This window comes from Mesocricetus auratus, unplaced genomic scaffold (genome assembly GCF_017639785.1).
Source record: "Mesocricetus auratus isolate SY011 unplaced genomic scaffold, BCM_Maur_2.0 Super-Scaffold_100691, whole genome shotgun sequence".
Lineage (NCBI taxonomy): Eukaryota > Metazoa > Chordata > Mammalia > Rodentia > Cricetidae > Mesocricetus > Mesocricetus auratus.
Window position 1 is genome coordinate 34,802,426 of NW_024429267.1, and position 17,771 is coordinate 34,820,196.

The following is a 17,771-nucleotide window of genomic DNA, read 5'->3' on the forward strand; positions in this document are numbered from 1 at the left end:
CTCCCCACTCTTCTTTGTTAACCTTAGATTCCCATGGAGTCACAGGGGCTGTTGTGTTTATTTAGGGATTCTGAGGTGCTTAGGAAAAGATCTTAAGATCTACTCCTCCTGTGGGAGTGTGAGTCATCTCTAGCCTAGTCTTTGGTGCTGCTAATATGTATTCTCAAGATAACTTGTCAACACAGCACAACATGGCCAAATGCTAACACCCAGATGGATACAGACAGGCAGCTATGGGTACCCACAGGGATCAGTGTAGGATCTGAATCATCAGAGACTTTAATGGGGTTTTTTTGTTTTTGTTTTTTTAAGAGCAGAAAGGCCTTCTTAAAAAGTTGAACAGGTTCAGCTCTGAGTTGCTTGCATGCAGACAAGAGCGGAACATATTCTCCCATGGTTCCCTGCACTGACAATGAATGCTGCAGGTCACAGAGAGAAGTCTGGTGAACAAATAATAACAAGAGGATTGTGGCCTGGTCCAGTGCAAGCGAACCACCAGGAGGCTTCCCAGTGCTGCTGCCGGAGTCTCCCTGTGTTAAATCACCCACAAACAGTCGAGGAGCAGAGAGTTTAAGTCATGTCTCACAAAAAAACCAGACAGGCTTCTTGTACTTTATTTGAGTTATTTTCAAACGACAGTTACAAAAGGTTTTAATTTTTATAATACTCTTCATAAGAAAATAAAATTTAAATAAAAATACATTCTCAACAATACAACATGGTTACACAAATGCACTATATTACGTTTTGATAATTTACATTTTCAAGCTAGACACTGTAAAAACCAATATTTACTAGCAACATATTAATTCCCAGGTTAAAAATGGAAGCAAATAACATCAATCAAGATCAGTAATTTAACTCTAGAATGAGTTTTGTATTTGTCACATATGTAAGGACACTAGAAAGCTCTGCTGAGTCTGTCTTTATAGGCTATTCAACAGTACTTAAAGCAAATTAGAAGGTGCATTCACTTAAAAGAAATCTGTTTTTTTAAAACATGGCTTGAATGAGCTTTTCCAGTAAAGAATGAAATCAGGCCTCGGAAACACAAACAAAAGCCGTGGTCACCAGTCATGTGATGCTCTCTGTTGGTAAAACGAGAGCCCAGTTTTGACTCTTTGCTATTACCCGTGAAATTAAAAACATGTTTCTTTGGTAAACAAAGTAGTTTGATTTGATAAGTTATATTCCTGGGAGTAAAAACTTTTGCTATTGCCCACTGTCTTGTCAGATGATGATTTAAAACAAAGCTAAACAAAACATACTACCCATCACCACACTGAGTAAATGGACACAGCTCAGAGCTAGTGAGCATCTATGATCTTCCCCACCATCTTCTGTCCTTTCTGGGGTCTCCAGGTTTTAGGGAGAGGCGAGCTGCCATGTATTTTTTCAAATGCTCTTTGTAAAAGACAGAACAAGGAGACCATGAGATTAAGACACACAGTATGCAAGAGCACAGGAGAAGGTCCCTGGAGGGTCTTGATTGTCGAAAGGTCCTGTGGACAGGATTTATGACGGGAAAAGCCTTCATCTAAGGAAAGTTATATATTTATCTTTTTATACTGTGCCAAACTGTCCAATTAATTCCAGTCAATTTGGCTGTTTAAAGGGTCACATAAATAATAGAACTAGATGATTGAGCTCTCAAACACCTATACATGTACATGTATATAGCTTTGGCCCTTTTGATACTATGATCTTTAAAAATATTTATAATTGGGAATTTGATATTAGAAATGTTAGGGGTGTTGGATGTGGTGGCACATGCTTTTACTTCCAAGACTTAGGAAATGGATCTTCCAGGCAGAGGCAGGGGAATCTCTCTATAAGTTCTAGGCCAGCCAGGGATATATAGTGAGACCTTGTCTCAAAAGAGCAGGAAAAAGTTAGGAAATAGTTCCTTTTGTGGGGAGAGAAAACTCAAAACAACCAACAGAAGATTCAAAACCACTAAAGAGTCTTGAGCTCTTTTATCTGGACCACTCATGTTCCTTTTTAGGTAGACATTTTGGAGAATCTAATAGGAATTTTAATACAAAGCTCATAAGAAATGTATTAAGTGGCTAATTTTTTTAAACATCTACAACACAGTGTAACTCTGTCAGATTTAAAGGACTCTTTTGGACTTTAGCATGGGTCTGGAATTACAAGCATGATTCAGGTCTATCCCATGCTGACTCTAAGAGTCTGCTATAGAATATTAGTTTAAGATGTGTTACATTTGTTTAGGCTGTAGAACATTTGTTTAATGATGCAAAGACATATTGCATTCTTTTATGTTGCATTTGTTTAACTGTGAGCTGTTACTTTGCCTGTCTAAGACACCCGATTGGACTAATCAAGGGCTGAATGGCCAATAGCAAGGCAGGAGAAAGTATAGGTGGGGCTGGCAGGCAGAGAGAATAAATAGGAGGGAAGAGGGATAGGGAAGCAAGAGAGATCAAGAACAAGAAAAGAAGGGGCCAACCACCCAGCCACCCACAGCGTAAGGGTGAAATAAGATTACAGAAATAAGAAAAGGAAAAAGCCCATAGGCCGGACATTTATAAGTAATAATAAGTCTCCATGTGATTAATTTGGGAGCTGGGTTGTGGGTCCCCAAAAAAGCAAAGAGTAAAGACAACCAACACAAAAGTCATTTAGAAAAATACATTTTTCAGTCATGATTTTTTTATGGGACAGGTCTGTGTTAAAAATCTTTAAAATAATTACCTAATAACAATGTAAAAACAATTACCTACAACATAATTGGCAAATATATTCTGAAATACATCTTAAGCTCAACCAAATAGAAAATCACAGCTAGTTAGACTTACACCAATAAGTCACAGTTTTCAACAGGAACATATGTAAATACCCCAAGGTTCAAAGTACCACACTTAGAAAATGTTCTGAATTAAAAAAGACAAGTACCATGGTTTTAATACTGATGAAGCCAAGTGCATCACTCCTCTCCACAGTGGCACTTGCTTCAGCTGCTTATTTACAGTTATGGTTTTTAGGACCCACTTAGAGTAAGGAAAAACAGGATTTCAACAGTTGCTGAACCTAATTCCATTTGGCTAGCAGTCAATAAGGAAACAGCAATAAAATATAAACATTTTTAAGAAAGCACTGTTCTAGGCTTAAACACTGATCATTCAACTGATCATAAAAGATAGATACCATGGAGTATCTAAACTACAATCTGGAATGTGCCAGATTATTAAAGTGCGCCAAGTGACTGTTCTCGAGTTAGAGCAGGACCTAACACTATCTGGAGGGCATCCTTACACACCCTTATTATGACATGAAACAGCAGGCAAGGTCAAGTGGTTTTCTCACCACCTTCACCATTCTCTTCTGTTTGGAAAGAGATGCCTTCAGGAGTAATGTTAAACTAAATCCTCAAATTATGAAAAATGAGTACCTGATATTTAAAACAATGAAAATCATTAGTGGTCTCATTTTATTTCATCTGCCATCACTCATTCCAAATGTAAACATGGTGCACACAGAAGCACATATTCCCTGATATCTATCTGAGTACTCTTACACCTGTGACCAGGCACAGCATTCACCAACTTTCAGTGGTGTTCGGAGGTCTTCATCTCTGTCTCTATGACCTGTAATGGCTAACACAACAGAGGAAAAAAGTCTCTGCTTTTGTTTTTTCTTCTTTTTCTTTCTTAGAGAGGCGAGTCCAGATGAACTCAGTGAAAAGTTCTGAATTGACAATGGACTGGGATTTTCTAGTAAAACACAATGTTGGCAGTATAGAGCAGGCACTAATGGTAGTGAAAATGAGTCCACACAATTCAGTGCTACAAGTAGGGATGGTTCCTCACTATGAAGTGCTCCCTTTGTTACAAAGCTTCTTAGGAACCTTCCTTAGAAAGACTCTATACAAAGAAGTTGCAATGACATGGATTTGGATTTGAAGGAAATCTTGGGTTTCAAATTCTCTAGTAATAAACTCATTGATATCAGTTAAATCCCAAACAGTTAATTTAACCATTAAATATTAAATATAATGTGAAAGCAGGTGTCAAAAAAGTCAATGTCTGCTCTTACATACTCTGAACAAAACTGGGTGAATTAAAAAACTCCATGAAAAAGAATATTTTCCAGTTCTCCATCAGTTGGTCAAACTATGATATTTTTCCAACAATTGGATTTTCCCTACAAAACAGAAATAGAAAATTACTCTTTAAAATATACAAATTAAAAATGAGACATATACAGAACTCACCAAGCACTTCTAATTTTCCTTGCTCTCTCATATACTATCTTGCTTTATTAATTCAACAAGTGTTACTGATCACTTAACTACATTTCAGGCACTATTCTAGAAGTTAAGTGTACAGTACTAAACAAGACAGATGCATAATTCATGGGGGCTCACATGATGGTATAGGAAAAGAAAATAAGCAAAATATTAGTGTAAGAGGGTTTGAGTGTTGTTGCCCTCTCCAAGAACTGTATGGTAGTCAGCCACACTAACCTGAGTTGTTTTCTCAGCCCAAGCCCCGCCCCCAAATTAAAGAAAGAAAACAGATGTGTAAAATACACTGCAAGGGGCAGTTGGCTGGGCAGTAAGCAAGAATAGCACCAGCAGCTGAGCTGGTGTAGTTTAATAGAGAAAAATAAAGCTAGGCAGCTATAGATGATGAGATACTTTGTTTGTTTGTTTGTTTGTTTTGTTTCTTGTTTTTCAAGACAGGGTTTTTCTGTGTAACAGCCTGGCTGTTCTGGAACTTGATTTGTAGATGGCTGGCCTCAAACTCAGATCTGCCTGCCTCCTGAGAGCTGGGACTAAAGGCATGCACCACCATGCCTGGTGTTGAGGTATTTATTGATGGTCAAGCCTTGGTTAGAAACTTTGAAGGGCTCCAGGAAAATTAGATTAACTCTGGTTGGAAGAGATTCAACTATACAATGAAGAAAATACAGAATTAAGATGTTCATAATACAACCTTTGTAATGTACTAAGCTTTCTCTCCAAGAAGAATGTATTTATACCAACAAACCGATTTTTCTTATTCAGAAATACAAAAATGCTAACTGACAAAAATTTCAAAGACTATTTAAAACAATGCAACAAAGATTCAAAGTCTTCTCACTAATGGGGTGGGATCTTGGGCAAGACATTCATCTTCCTTGTACTTCAAATTTTCTATGAGTAAAGTGGGAAGGAAACGATGCTAGGCTGGTATGAGCTAAATGACAGGAGCATACACTGGAAAACAGTTATTTGCTGGTCCGAGAAGCAAACCTTCCAATCCACTGTTACTAGCAGGACGCTGGTCACACTGGAGTCCTGTGTATCAGGGAGGGCTGGCGGTTACTCTAGACAAGCTTCTTTTCTCTCAGTAGGGAAGAAATAGTCTTTTCTTTTTCTGCCTGTGAACATTATCTTAGAAAAGAAAGTGGGGCTCTGAACTTCTGTGGCTCATCTGGTACCATAAGAGAAAAACTTCAAGATTTAGACTACCTTAGGGCTATACAGCTCCCAGTGACAGTGCCTAGCTCCTGCATTAACTGTCTGTATAAGCTTGGTCTTCACTGGTGAGACTACGAACTTCCCTCAGGAGTTTATTACTGGCTGCTGGGAGTAATCTGAATGACAGGGTGTCCAGTGCTGAGTGTGGCATCCTGGGAGGAACAAGCTCCCAATGTGTGTCAGCTGTTGCTGTGCTTACCCATCTTTTCTTCTCTGTCTGAGATGAAGCACTTGGAATCAACTACCAAATGCTTTCATGCGCTGTCACAGCTTGCTTGTTTTGGTATTCATTATAAATGTAAGATGTTGTGAGAAATACAGAGACAATAAAAACAAAAAGAAAAGAGCTACTAATCATTCAAGGAGTGAATTACAACTGAGCCCGACATTCAGAGCAGCCATCAAGTACAGCACCACAGCATGCAAGGACAGCAGAAATGAGCAATTGCAGGCTGAGCTGCAGGGAGCATGCTCAGGAGAAAGGCTGGGTCCGCAGCCTCAGAGCAGGAGCCCGAAGACACTTACTTGCTTCCGTATTTTGCACTACTCGATCTTTTCTTTCTGTATTTCTCATGAGGCTCATCTAGCTTCTCTATGATGCTTTTTATTTGCTGGATTGTCTTAAAGGTCGTGACAGAATCCTCAATTGTGAAGTTACAATAATCAGGCTCTTTTTGTGGCCCTTGATAGACTGCTATAGTTCCACAAGCCTCTGTAAGGGGCAGTGAAATATGATCAGAAAACTAAATTACACAAATGTAATCTGTAGCATAATTTAAAATTTTTGAAGTTTCTGAGAGATTTTGATTACAGTATATAACAATTTTATTAAACAGAACCACCACATTTACATATGAACACTAATTTTATTTCATGAATAGCCCCTTTTGATGGTTTGTGAACTTCATTATCAGTTATTTAGTAAATCTATAGATATTTTCAATTAAAAAAAGCCAAAATAATTCAGAAATTAGTAACAAAAGATCATGGTTTTATAAAAGTAGAATATGTTTACCTTCCATTTTCTGCAGCTTAGGTAAACTGAGGGTAAAAAGGGAATAAATCCTTTCCGTTTCTCTGTCTTCATCAATATCTATCTGGATGTCTGCAGGGATACCTCTATGATAAAAAGAAAATTGAAGACATTGGAAAAAATTTTTTGTTACCCATGAGAAAGATTTTGATGAATTTAGACTAACACTAGATTTAGAACTTTGGAAAAGGGACCTCAGAAATCAGTTTCTGAGATAATTAAACAGGGCCATATTGAAGAGGATTTTGAAGTAAAATAACTTTTTAATGTGTATGTGTGTATCTGTGCATATGTGTGGGTATCTACAGAGGCTAGAAGAGGGCATCAGATTCCCTGGAGGTGGAGTTACATAGATTCTGGAGCAGCAAGCATTCTTAACCACTCTCCAGTCCCAATAGAACTATTTTTATAACCTATGGTTCTTCACAAAATCAATGCATTAATAAAATGTACAGGGCAACAATGGCTATTCCATAATATCTAAAATAGAATGTTTAGTGGACTTTAATACGATTCTAGATTTTATTATTATCATTTTTAATTGTGTGTATGTGAGGGTGTGTGCATATAAGTGTAGGTGCCTGAGGAAGCCACAGGCTTTGGATACCTTGGAGTGGAGATGTAGGTAGTTGAGAGCTGCTTAATGTGGGTGCTGGGAACCAAACTTGTATCCTCTGCAAGAGCAGTGTGCTCTTAACTGCTGAGCCATCTCTCTAGCCTTTCGTGTCTCACTCAGGCTTGAGATGCTGACTTTTCTTCTTCTCATGGTGTTGATGATGCAGTGGAACATTGCTCATATTTGGCAAATGCTCTACCATCAACCTTTAATATGGCCCTTCAAACCTGTGCTACAATCTAAACTCCCACCACCAGATATGTACAACTATTAATAATTTCAGAATATTTCCATCAACTACAAAAGAAATTTTGTACTCATTATCAGTCTCCATTCTCCCATCCATCCAGTCCCTGGCCACTACTAATTTACATTATGTGTCTATGAATTTACTTATTCAATATATTTATTTTTGTGGTACTAGGATCCAACCAAAGTACTTGTGTGTGTCACGCAACAACTAGGCAACAACCCAAGCCCTTCTAGATACCTTTTATATTTCAAACAATATGTGGCCTTTATGTACAGCTACTTTGACTTAGCTTGTTTTCACATCCACAGACATTTTGAATCGCTACTGCTTTCGTCAGAAAGGAACTTACGCAGTACACGGCTTGCAGCCTGGTGTATTTTCACTTGTCTCCTGGCAGCAGAGCCAGTTTCCATTGAGATATGCAGAAGGGTGAAAAGAACTGAGCCTGTTGTGGTTGCATCTGCTCACCCTGCACAGCTTATCTATCCACTCGTTAGCTTCCACACAGTTATTTGCTTGGACGTAGAGTGTTTTCTCTGTATGTATCACTTGGAACATCTTCATTGGTAATAAAGACAAAAAGTTAAAAAAAGCAACAAAGTACACAAAAAGAGTAAGTAAGTACTTAGAAAGAAACCTGGTTGCTTGGCTAAGAAATGTCTGCTAAGAGTCGTTACTTTCTAAGCAAATCAGTGCCTGTGCTGGTTTGAAGGAAAATAGCCCCCAAAGGGAATGACACCATTAAAGGTGTGGCTTTGTTGGAGTAGTGTGTCACTGTGGTGATGGGTTTTGAGGTGTCCTACGCTCAAGCTACTTCCAGTGAGACAGACCACTTCCTGGTGTCTGCAAGATATAGGATTCTCACCTACTTCTCCAGCACGTGTTCCTGCATGCCACCATGTCCTCTACCATGATGATAATGAACTGTAAGCCACCCAATTGAATGATTTTCTTTATAAGAGTTGCTGTGGTCATAGTATCTCTCTTCACAGGAGTAGAAACCCTAACTAAGACAATCTGAGTTGATGGTACTAAGCAGCAGAACAATATAAATTGTAGATGTCACACATGTCCAAAGGAAAGTCCACTATCTGAATAAGAACAAAGAGAGGTAATTTTAGATGTAGGAGGAAGTTTGAGGAAAGACAAAGCAGTAAGGAGATAATGAAGACCAGTGATGCCATTCTGGTGACTGGGAAATTCGTTAGAGATCTGAATGGCAAATACTAAAATAAATTATCTACAACAATTTAAAATGCTTTCAATTTTTATATAACTTACATTTTTCTTGTTGAAAGAGCTTTCTTCCAGTTTTTCCACAGCAAGAATGTTTTTCACCGGAATAGTGTAAATTGCATCTTTGCCTAAATAAACAATGACAAAATTAAAGGAATTACTGTAATAATTACAAAGGTAAGATGTTAATTCTGTAAGGTTAATTCTGCTTGTTGGAAGAAGCACATGCATCAATAGTAGGCTTCTGGATGTTTTGTATATAATAATATAAAACAGGAATTTTGATTGAGTTCTATAAAATATCCTATCCTTTTTCTATATAGATGAAAATATTTTCAAAGGAAAGCATGTGAATAAATTTGATCTCTATATAGAAAATCATTTTCTATGCTGTTGCAAATTTGTCCACTATTATACAGAAGCTGAAAGAACTAATGTGTTTAGTGATAAAGACCCCCTGAGAGGCCCAGGCATGGGAGTTGACCTAAGCAGTAAATACAACTATTAGATTCTTTTGTTTTGTCATCTTAACATGTAATTAAAGGATTATTCTTCAAAACAAAAACATTTAGTGTGTATGCATGTGCAGGGAACCAAACCCAAGGCATGATGCACATTAGGCAAGTAGCCTAGCACTGACCTATATCTCTACCTCTAAAACATACTTAATTTTATTATTTTATGTGTATGAGCATTTCCCCTGAATGTATATATGTGTACCTCATGTGTGCCCAGTGCCCTCAAAAGTCAGAAGGCAACTTTGGATCCCCTGGGACTGGGGTCACAGATGGTTGCGAGCCACCATGTGGATGCTGGGAATTGAACTCAGGTCCTCTATAAAAAAACAAGTACTCTTAACCACTGTGGTAGTTTGAATGTAACTGGCCCCTATAAACTCATAGTGGGTGGCACTATTAGGAGGTGTGGCTTATTGGAGTAGGTATGGCTTTGTTGGAAGAAGTGTGTTACTGTGTAGGCAGGTTTTGAGGTTTCATTTATATGCTCAAGCTGCACCCAGTGACTCAGTTTACTTCCTGTTGTCTATGAATCAAGATGTAGTTCCTTCTCTACTCTCAGCTCCTTCTCTAGTACCATGTCTAACTGCATGCCTTCATACTCCCCACCATGATGATAGGCTAAACCTCTAGAACTGTAAGTCACCCAACTCAATATTTTCCTTTATAAGAGTTGCCATGGTCATGGTGTTTCTTCACAGCAACAGAAACCCAAACTAAAATAACCACTGAGCCAACTATCCATCCCTGGATCTTTAAAGTTTATACATTTATTTACCTATTGATTTGTTTTTTTGAGACAAGGTCTCTCTATGTAGCCCTGGTTTGTCCTGGAACTCACTATGAAGACCAGGTTGGCCTCAGGTTTCTATCTGAGGCCTCAACCTCAAAGAGATCCATCTGCCTCTGCCTCCTGAGTGCTGGGATTAAAGGCATGCGCCATCATGCCCAGCCTTGTTTAAAATTTGTTTAACTTACACTTTATTTTACTGTGTGTGTGTGTGCGCACACATGTAAATGAACTATATATAGCACATGTATAGAGGTCATTGGACAACTGACAGAAGTCAGTTCTCTCCTTCTACCATGTGGTTCCCAGGCACTGAACTCAGCCTGTCAATCTTGGTGGCAAGCACCTCTACCTACTGACCCAGCCTGCCAGACCTAAAACATATTTTTAAACTATGAAATTGTTTATAATTTCACATACTGTTCAGCTGGCTAGCCAATACTACAAAGTTTACTTTAGGAGATGCTGGAGGTAATCATAAAAATTTTATTCAACAGAGTGAATTCTTAACCATTTAAAGGTTTTGAAACATAGGCAAGGGAATCTGAGTTTGTTAAAGGGACTCCTGCTAACATGGCATAAGGTGATGCATGTCATTATAGTTTGGGGTCACCCATATCTCATCCAGTTGTAGAAGCTATTGACAAATACACTTTTGATTTCTGGTCATTTTGTGATGGTGTTTTTACAGCACCAAAGCTTTGTTTTTATTTCCTCCTCAAGCTTTTTTTTAAGGATGTGTGGGTTGAAATATAGGAAGCTAAAAAGAATTCTATTTTATACTGTTCAAAGAATTAATGCTGAGACTTTTTTTTTGGCAAAGATCAGTGTTCAGCTAATTGTGTTTTTGTTGTCGCTGTTAATAAAGACATTAATACAAAATAGTTGCTCAGTCAGTGTACTGGCACAAATCCTAAAATTGAAGGTAATTCAAATAGATGTGACACATATTTTTAAAAGATATATACTGAATGTCTACTATATGCCAGGCATTGCCCTAATAATTTAAGACAAAGCAATAAACTAAAAATGAGTCCTTGGTAGAATTTGTATTGAGTTCTGAAAAGACTGTTAGAGAAATATTAACTATAGATGAATGTTATGATGAAAATAAATTGAAGGGATAAAATAGAATGTAACTAGGAAGTCACTTGAAATTGGGCAGTTAAGGAGAACTTCCCTGTGTAAATAGCAATTCAATAAATACCAATCACACATGGGAACAACATGGAAGCACATAAAAGTTATGAGGATACAAGGTAGGGCAGGAAGAGAGTCACTGATGGAAGTCACAGGCGGGAGTACTTAGGGAGAGCTTCAAGCCAACGCAGTGGCCACAGAGGACTGAGTGAGAGACTCAGACACATTAGGATGATTAAGATGAGAGACATCTGGAAGAGCTAGGCCACACATGCACAGGCCAGTAAAGCAGGGCTGCAGAACAGTGCAAAGCCATAACCTGCCCCTCCCTCATGATCATGATGGGTAGTTACTGAACCCTCAAGTAGGTGAATGAACTGTAAAACACAAAGATGAGCAAAATGCCAAGGCAATTACCAAACAGATGAGGAGAGACACACAGACATGGTAACATCTAAAGGAATCAGATGTGTAATGAATTGGCGGGCAGAGGAAACATTATGTCTTTGGGTACCAATCTGCACAGGATGTCAGAACATCTAGCCAGAGAATTTAAAAATATTCTTTCTTTAGATTTGTTAAACATACAGAACATATCCACACTCTTAATGCTATTTATTCATTTTGGGACAAATTCTAATATTGCAAGCGTAGAGAAAGCACACTACTCTCAGGAACATCTGTTCTTACACTGTGAGGGCTAATTTCAGTTAACTGAATTAAACTCCAACATGTTAGAAACAGAAGATCTTCCCAAGAAGTTTCATAAAACAAACAAACAGACAAACAAACAAACAAACAAAACCAACAACAACACAAAAAGACACAGAAAGAGAGCATAAGTTTAGGTTCATAGGACTTAGAAGTACTGACATGTGACAAAATATCCCTCTCAGGAACATCTGTTCTTACACTGTGAGGGCTAATTTCAGTTAACTGAATTAAACTCCAACATGTTAGAAACAGAAGATCTTCCCAAGAAGTTTCATAAAACAAACAAACAGACAAACAAACAAACAAACAAAACCAACAACAACACAAAAAGACACAGAAAGAGAGCATAAGTTTAGGTTCATAGGACTTAGAAGTACTGACATGTGACAAAATATCCCTAAGAAAGTCATAAAATAGCAGAACTTAAGACTAAAGAAATGATACAAGAGTTTTCAGAGAGGAGTCAAAGTCTGAGAATCAGATTGATATAAAAATTTTCACCAGTGACAATGGAAGCTAATAAACAATGGAGTATTCTATCTTTTCCTTCATTGCTTACTATCTTTTTTAAAAGCCTACAGCACCCATTATTCCAAGGTGGTTTCCCATCCAAGTACTAACCAGGTTGGAGCCTTGCTTAGCTTCTAAGATGAGAAAAGAGAATTCAAGGCAGTATGGTCATAAGTCAGAGTTTTATACCCTTAAAGTTATAAGGAAAAATGAGGCTCATGCAATAGCAAGGATAAAAATGTTTTGGTACATGTAAGGACGCAAACAAATAAATAACAAACCCACTTATTTTGGGAATTCCTCAAGTAACTGTTCCTGTAAAATTACAATGAATCCAAGAAAAAGGTTATGTAAGAAATTATGTTGGGTAAAGAAATCTGGAAAATAGATACACCACTGAAAATCATTCAAACATAATGTAAAAGAAACAAAGTGTCTACTGCATGGACAGTGCATGCCCATCAGTTGATGGACATTAGGTTGGTCCCAGTTTTTGGCTATTATAAATAATGCTCACCTAAACACTCACTGGAAGTCTTTTTAGCCATCTGCTTTCATTTCGTTTGGGATAGATAACCAAGAACATGTATGGTATGGTATGGAACATGTATGGTTTTATAGTTGATCATTTTGCTTTTCCTTGCTCTTTCATTCAGTTAACTTTTTTCCCCCAAGACAGGGTTTTTCTATGTAGCTTTGGAGCCTGTCTTGGAACTCTCTCTGTAGACCACACTGGCCTTGAACTCACCTTCAAGTGCTGGGATTAAAGGTGTGACCAATCTTCACGCAGACACAGTTAACTTTTTAAGAATTTGTCAAACTGCCCTTCAAAGTGACTGTACTACTACAGTCCCACTAGAAATGTATGAAGGCTTCTATTCCTCCATATTCTTACTAATATTTGGTCTTGTCTTACTTATTTTTTAATTTTTGTAGGAATTTACCAACAGCCTTGAATGTGCTAGGCAAATGTTCTACCATTGAGCTACGTCTTTACTTGCTGTGAAATCCCTTTCTTTCTTTTTTGAGACAGCGTTTCTCTGTGTAACCCTGGCTGTCCTGTCCTGGAACTCCATCTGTAGACAAGGCTGAGCTCAAACTCACAATGATACACCTATACACCTGCCTCTGCCTCCCAAATGCTAAGATTAAAGGCATTCACCATCACTGCCTGGCATCTTTTCATTTTTTCTCCTATGTGTGTGTGTGTGTGTGTGTGTGTGTGTGGTGTATGTGTGTAGGTAAATGTATACAGGTGGACACCTGAAGTTGACATAATGTATTCTCCTCAACATCTCTCCAGTTTATTGACTGAGGCAGGGCCCCTGAGTCTGGAGCACACCAGTTCCAGCTAATCTAGCTAGTTGACTTGCCTCAGGGATCTCCTGTCTTGAATTGAGATGAAAGATTATTTTTCTTTCAGTATCACACCTTTGAGATATATGTAAGAAGTCTTGCCTAACCCAAGGTTTTAAAGCCATTCCTTGTTGGGGCTGAAGAGATGTGTCAGTGGTTAAGAACACAGTGTCACAGCTCATAAACACTCCTAACTCTAGTTCCTGAGGATCTGGTGCCCTCTGCCAGCCTCCTTCAGATACCAGGCACCTGACATATATGCATGCAAAATATCCAGTCATATACATGAAATGTTAAAAAAAAAGACAGAAAGACACTCTCCTTGTTAATAGAAATACTTAAAGTAATTAAAGTAATTTCCAATAAGTACTGATTTAGATATATTCTACAAACTTTGCTGTTTGTCCTATTTTCATTATAATTTATAGCTTAAAAGTATTCCTGAATTTCTTTGCTCTAGTAGGTTACTTACAAGCATATTAACTTCCAAATACGGGGGGGGGGGGAGGGCATGCACTTCTAGATATAGTTTTTTTTTTTGGTTTTATGAGACAGGGTTTCTCTGTATTGTTTTGGAGGCTGTCGGTCCAGCCTGGCCTCGAACTCACAGAGATCCACCTGCCTCTGCCTCCCGAGTGCTGGGATTAAAGGCGTGCGCCACCACTGCCCGGCTAGATATAGTGTTTTAATTATGTCATCTGAGAACATTTTGTACAATGGTAACTTTCTGATGTGTACTGAGACTTAGTATGTGGTCTAGTTTAGTAAATACTACAATCTGATTGAAAAAGACTATATATTCTCTTTGGTATAATGTGTCACATGTGTGAGTCAGATCAAAGTGAGTGAGTAGTGTTTTCAAATTCCTCTATTTTTACTGATTTTTTTGCATATTTTGATAATTACTTAGAGAAAAGTATTTAAATATTCAATTTATAATTGTGGATTTGTTTGTCTTTTTTTGTTTGTTTGTTTGTTTTCCAGTGTAGCCCTGGCAATCATGTAACTCACTTTGTAGACCAGGCTGGTCTCAAACTTATAGAGATCTGCCTGCCACAGCCTCCCTAGTGCACCACCACCGCCTGGCTAGGATTTGTCTGTCTTAAGTCTTTCCTGACACACATATAACAAGCTGTTAACAGGTGTACACACACTAAGGACAAGACCTTTCCCTGTGAAGGCCTTTTTATTATTCCGGACCATGTCTACATTTACTTGGGAATAGCTTTTCTGAAGTCTACTGTGATTTTTGCTCATCTTCACCCCATCATCTTTTTCTCTACCCAATTACTTTCAACCTATCTGTGCTTTCACATTTAAGATGCTGTGTTATAGAAAGCATTTCATGAGATACTGTTTGTTAGAACATTTACTCTGACAGTTTCCATTAAAATAGCTTCCTTATACTTATTGTAATTACTGATACTGTTGAGTGTAAGCCGCCAGTTGCTGTTATGATTTCTGATGCTTTCCCCCTTGACATCTTTAGTTACTTTCTGAATGGGAAGAAGGGGACAGGCTAACATGTCCATTTCTTTCTAAGTTTTGGTCATAATGTGTAGTCTTGTTTTGAGATAGGATTTCACTATGTAGACCAGGCTGGCCTTTAACTCACAGAGATCTGACTGCCTCTGCCTCCTCAGTGCTGGAATTAAAGATATAGGCCATCACACTCACACTTGGCATTACATAGTCTTAACTCATCACAGTCTACTTAAAATTATTCTTGTCTTCCTTCTTAAGATACAAGACAATTTTCTCTATCCCCTTCTATTATGACACTCTTGTCATGTGTTTTACATTTAGATATGCTATAAAGCCACAGCTCAGTGCTATAAATCAGTGATTACTTTTATGTATATAATGTATTCTTTGTTCCAGTTAACAAAATTATGTCTTTGCTTACCATATGTGTTAGTGATCTTTCGTTGGCATTTATCAGGCTTGAAGTTCACTGAATTTTTTGGTTCCTTAAAATGATATCTCCAAATAAATTTTTGAATTTATTTAGGCCATTATTCCTTCAAATGCCCCTTTCTCTGTGTCTCTATGAGATACCTAGCATGTCTGATAGGTTCCACAAGTTACTGTGGTTCCCTTCATCACCCGAACACCCCAAATCTTTTTTTGTTTCTCAAACTGGTTAATTTCTATTGATCTGTTCTTAAGTTCAGTAAACTTTTCTCTTAGCACCTCTAGTTGTTAAGCTCATCCAGCCACTCTCTCATTTTAGATATAATACATTTCAATTCTATGATACTTTTTGAGACAGAGTCTCACTGTGTATATATCCTTAGCTGGCCTGGAACTCACTATTGTGGTCCACTGTGGTCTTGAACTCACAGAGATCTACCTGCCTCTGTCTCCTAAAAGCTAGACTTAAAAGGACGTGCCACTATACCTGGTAATTCTACTTTTTATAATTATTTTCTGCTGAGATTGCCTATTCCTTTACTCCTTATTACTAATACTTCCACTGAATCCTTGAAATAGCCTTAAAGTCTATTTCTAGCATGTAGACTACCTATGGCACATCCACTGCATTTTTCTCTCGACTATGTTTCCTCTTTCAAGCTGTCACCGTTTCATCACTGTATACTGGAAACAGATTTAATTACCATTCCTTAAACATTTGTATTGGTGGCTACAATTTGTTTGTGCTATACATTGGCTTTGTTGTTGTTGTTGTTCTTTAAGCAGATTCCCAGTTACTGCTTCCCATTGTCCTCCCTGAATTTTTCTTCTTGCCTAAGCATCTAAAGTCAGGTAAGGATTTCAAGCAGTTCACATGCAATCTGAAGGTTCCTTTCTCTTGTTTCCTCAATTTTCAGTCTTTCTGGAAACATTGAAACTAGATCCTTCAACACCTGAATCCAAACAATTGTATGTTTTTGCATGAATTCAGCTATCTTACTACAGTGCTTTTGTAGGTGGTCATGAAAATAGAAATCTTAGCCAGAATGATTCTTTTATTTCAAGGGTCAAATTTTTCAGAGTTAGCTGTCTAACATTATGAGAATGTTAGTTTATACCAAGTTCTCCATTATTACCAGAACTCTGTGTATTTAAAAGATAAGCTTTCAGACAGCCCAGGCTGACTTTGAACTCATTACATAGCCCAGTAAATACCCTGAACTTGTGATTCTTACGTCTCTATTTCCTAAGTGCTGGGATACAGACGCAGGTCATCACTCCATGTTTATGTCCTGCTGGTGATGAAATCAGGGCTTTGTGCATGCTATCTTGAGCAATCTACCAACTGAACTACATCCCCAGTTTTCATGTGTCTATTTATAAAAAAGGTAATTTCATCTCTTCAGTTGCTTTTGCCCAAATCCTCAAAATGTTCTTTTCTCCACTCCTCCAATTTAATTCCTGAACAGATTCTGAGTACTTACTATCTTTGGAGTAGATTCAGAATGTGATTGTTTTTACTACCCCTACTGCTACCTACTGGTCCAAGTCAGTATCTTCTGTGCCTTGAATTATTATAATTTAAAAAAATTATTGTCTATCAGTGCTAACCTGTAAGTTGAACAAAAGCCTGAGTTTTAGTATGTCTTCTTCACTACTGTTTTGTCCTGCACTTCTGGCACATAGTAGGCACCCAGTAAAATATGTTTAGCTGAAAACATTTGCATAATTTAATTAATGATTTATTTTGTTCTTCAGCTATTAAGAAAAACAAACAAACAAACAAACAAAAACCCTGGAGAGCCTCATGTTGGAAAACATGAGCCGGCGAAAGTTCAGTGAACCTAAATGTACTGAGAGTGTATGTTTATAGAAGCTATATAAACTGTATATCTCACAGAAGTATTTCAAAGAGGTTTATTAAAAATTTTACTAGTAAATTTGTTTAAAGCTTCAGAATCCAGAGTAGTGGTTATTGAAGCAACTATGTCGACAGTATATTTGGAAGACCTAGTGTTTTTTGAAGAATATTTACTAACTGCTTTTATGCTAGTAATGTGATTGTTACCACTAAGGATCTTAAAGAGCAGGGGAAGAGAGATGAAATATAATAACCAATGTGCTAGATGTTCCTATTAAGCAGGCAGCAAAGTGGCTAGAGACGTAAAATGACTTCCATGAAGTGTTGACACAATTTGAGGCTTAC

The 17,771-nt window shown here is 37.7% G+C and overlaps 1 protein-coding gene across 5 annotated transcripts in view; it reads right to left on the reverse strand.

The window, feature by feature from the left end:
- Positions 1-598: 598 nt before the first annotated feature.
- Positions 599-17,771, reverse strand: part of Rasa2 (RAS p21 protein activator 2) — a 104,123-nt gene continuing 86,950 nt past the window's right edge. For 4 of the 5 annotated variants that reach the window (XM_005080728.4, XM_040739624.1, XM_040739626.1 and 1 more), the window contains exons 20-24: positions 8,672-8,754; positions 7,740-7,948; positions 6,504-6,607; positions 6,014-6,200; positions 599-4,167 (exon numbers count right to left, since the gene is read on the reverse strand). In XM_005080728.4, coding sequence (XP_005080785.1) covers positions 4,137-4,167; positions 6,014-6,200; positions 6,504-6,607; positions 7,740-7,948; positions 8,672-8,754 — 614 coding nt within the window. In that variant the 3' untranslated portion in view covers positions 599-4,136. Of the gene's footprint in view, positions 4,168-6,013; positions 6,201-6,503; positions 6,608-7,739; positions 7,949-8,255; positions 8,482-8,671; positions 8,755-17,771 lie in introns of those variants that run through there. The other variant, XR_005874688.1, reaches the window with a different exon arrangement.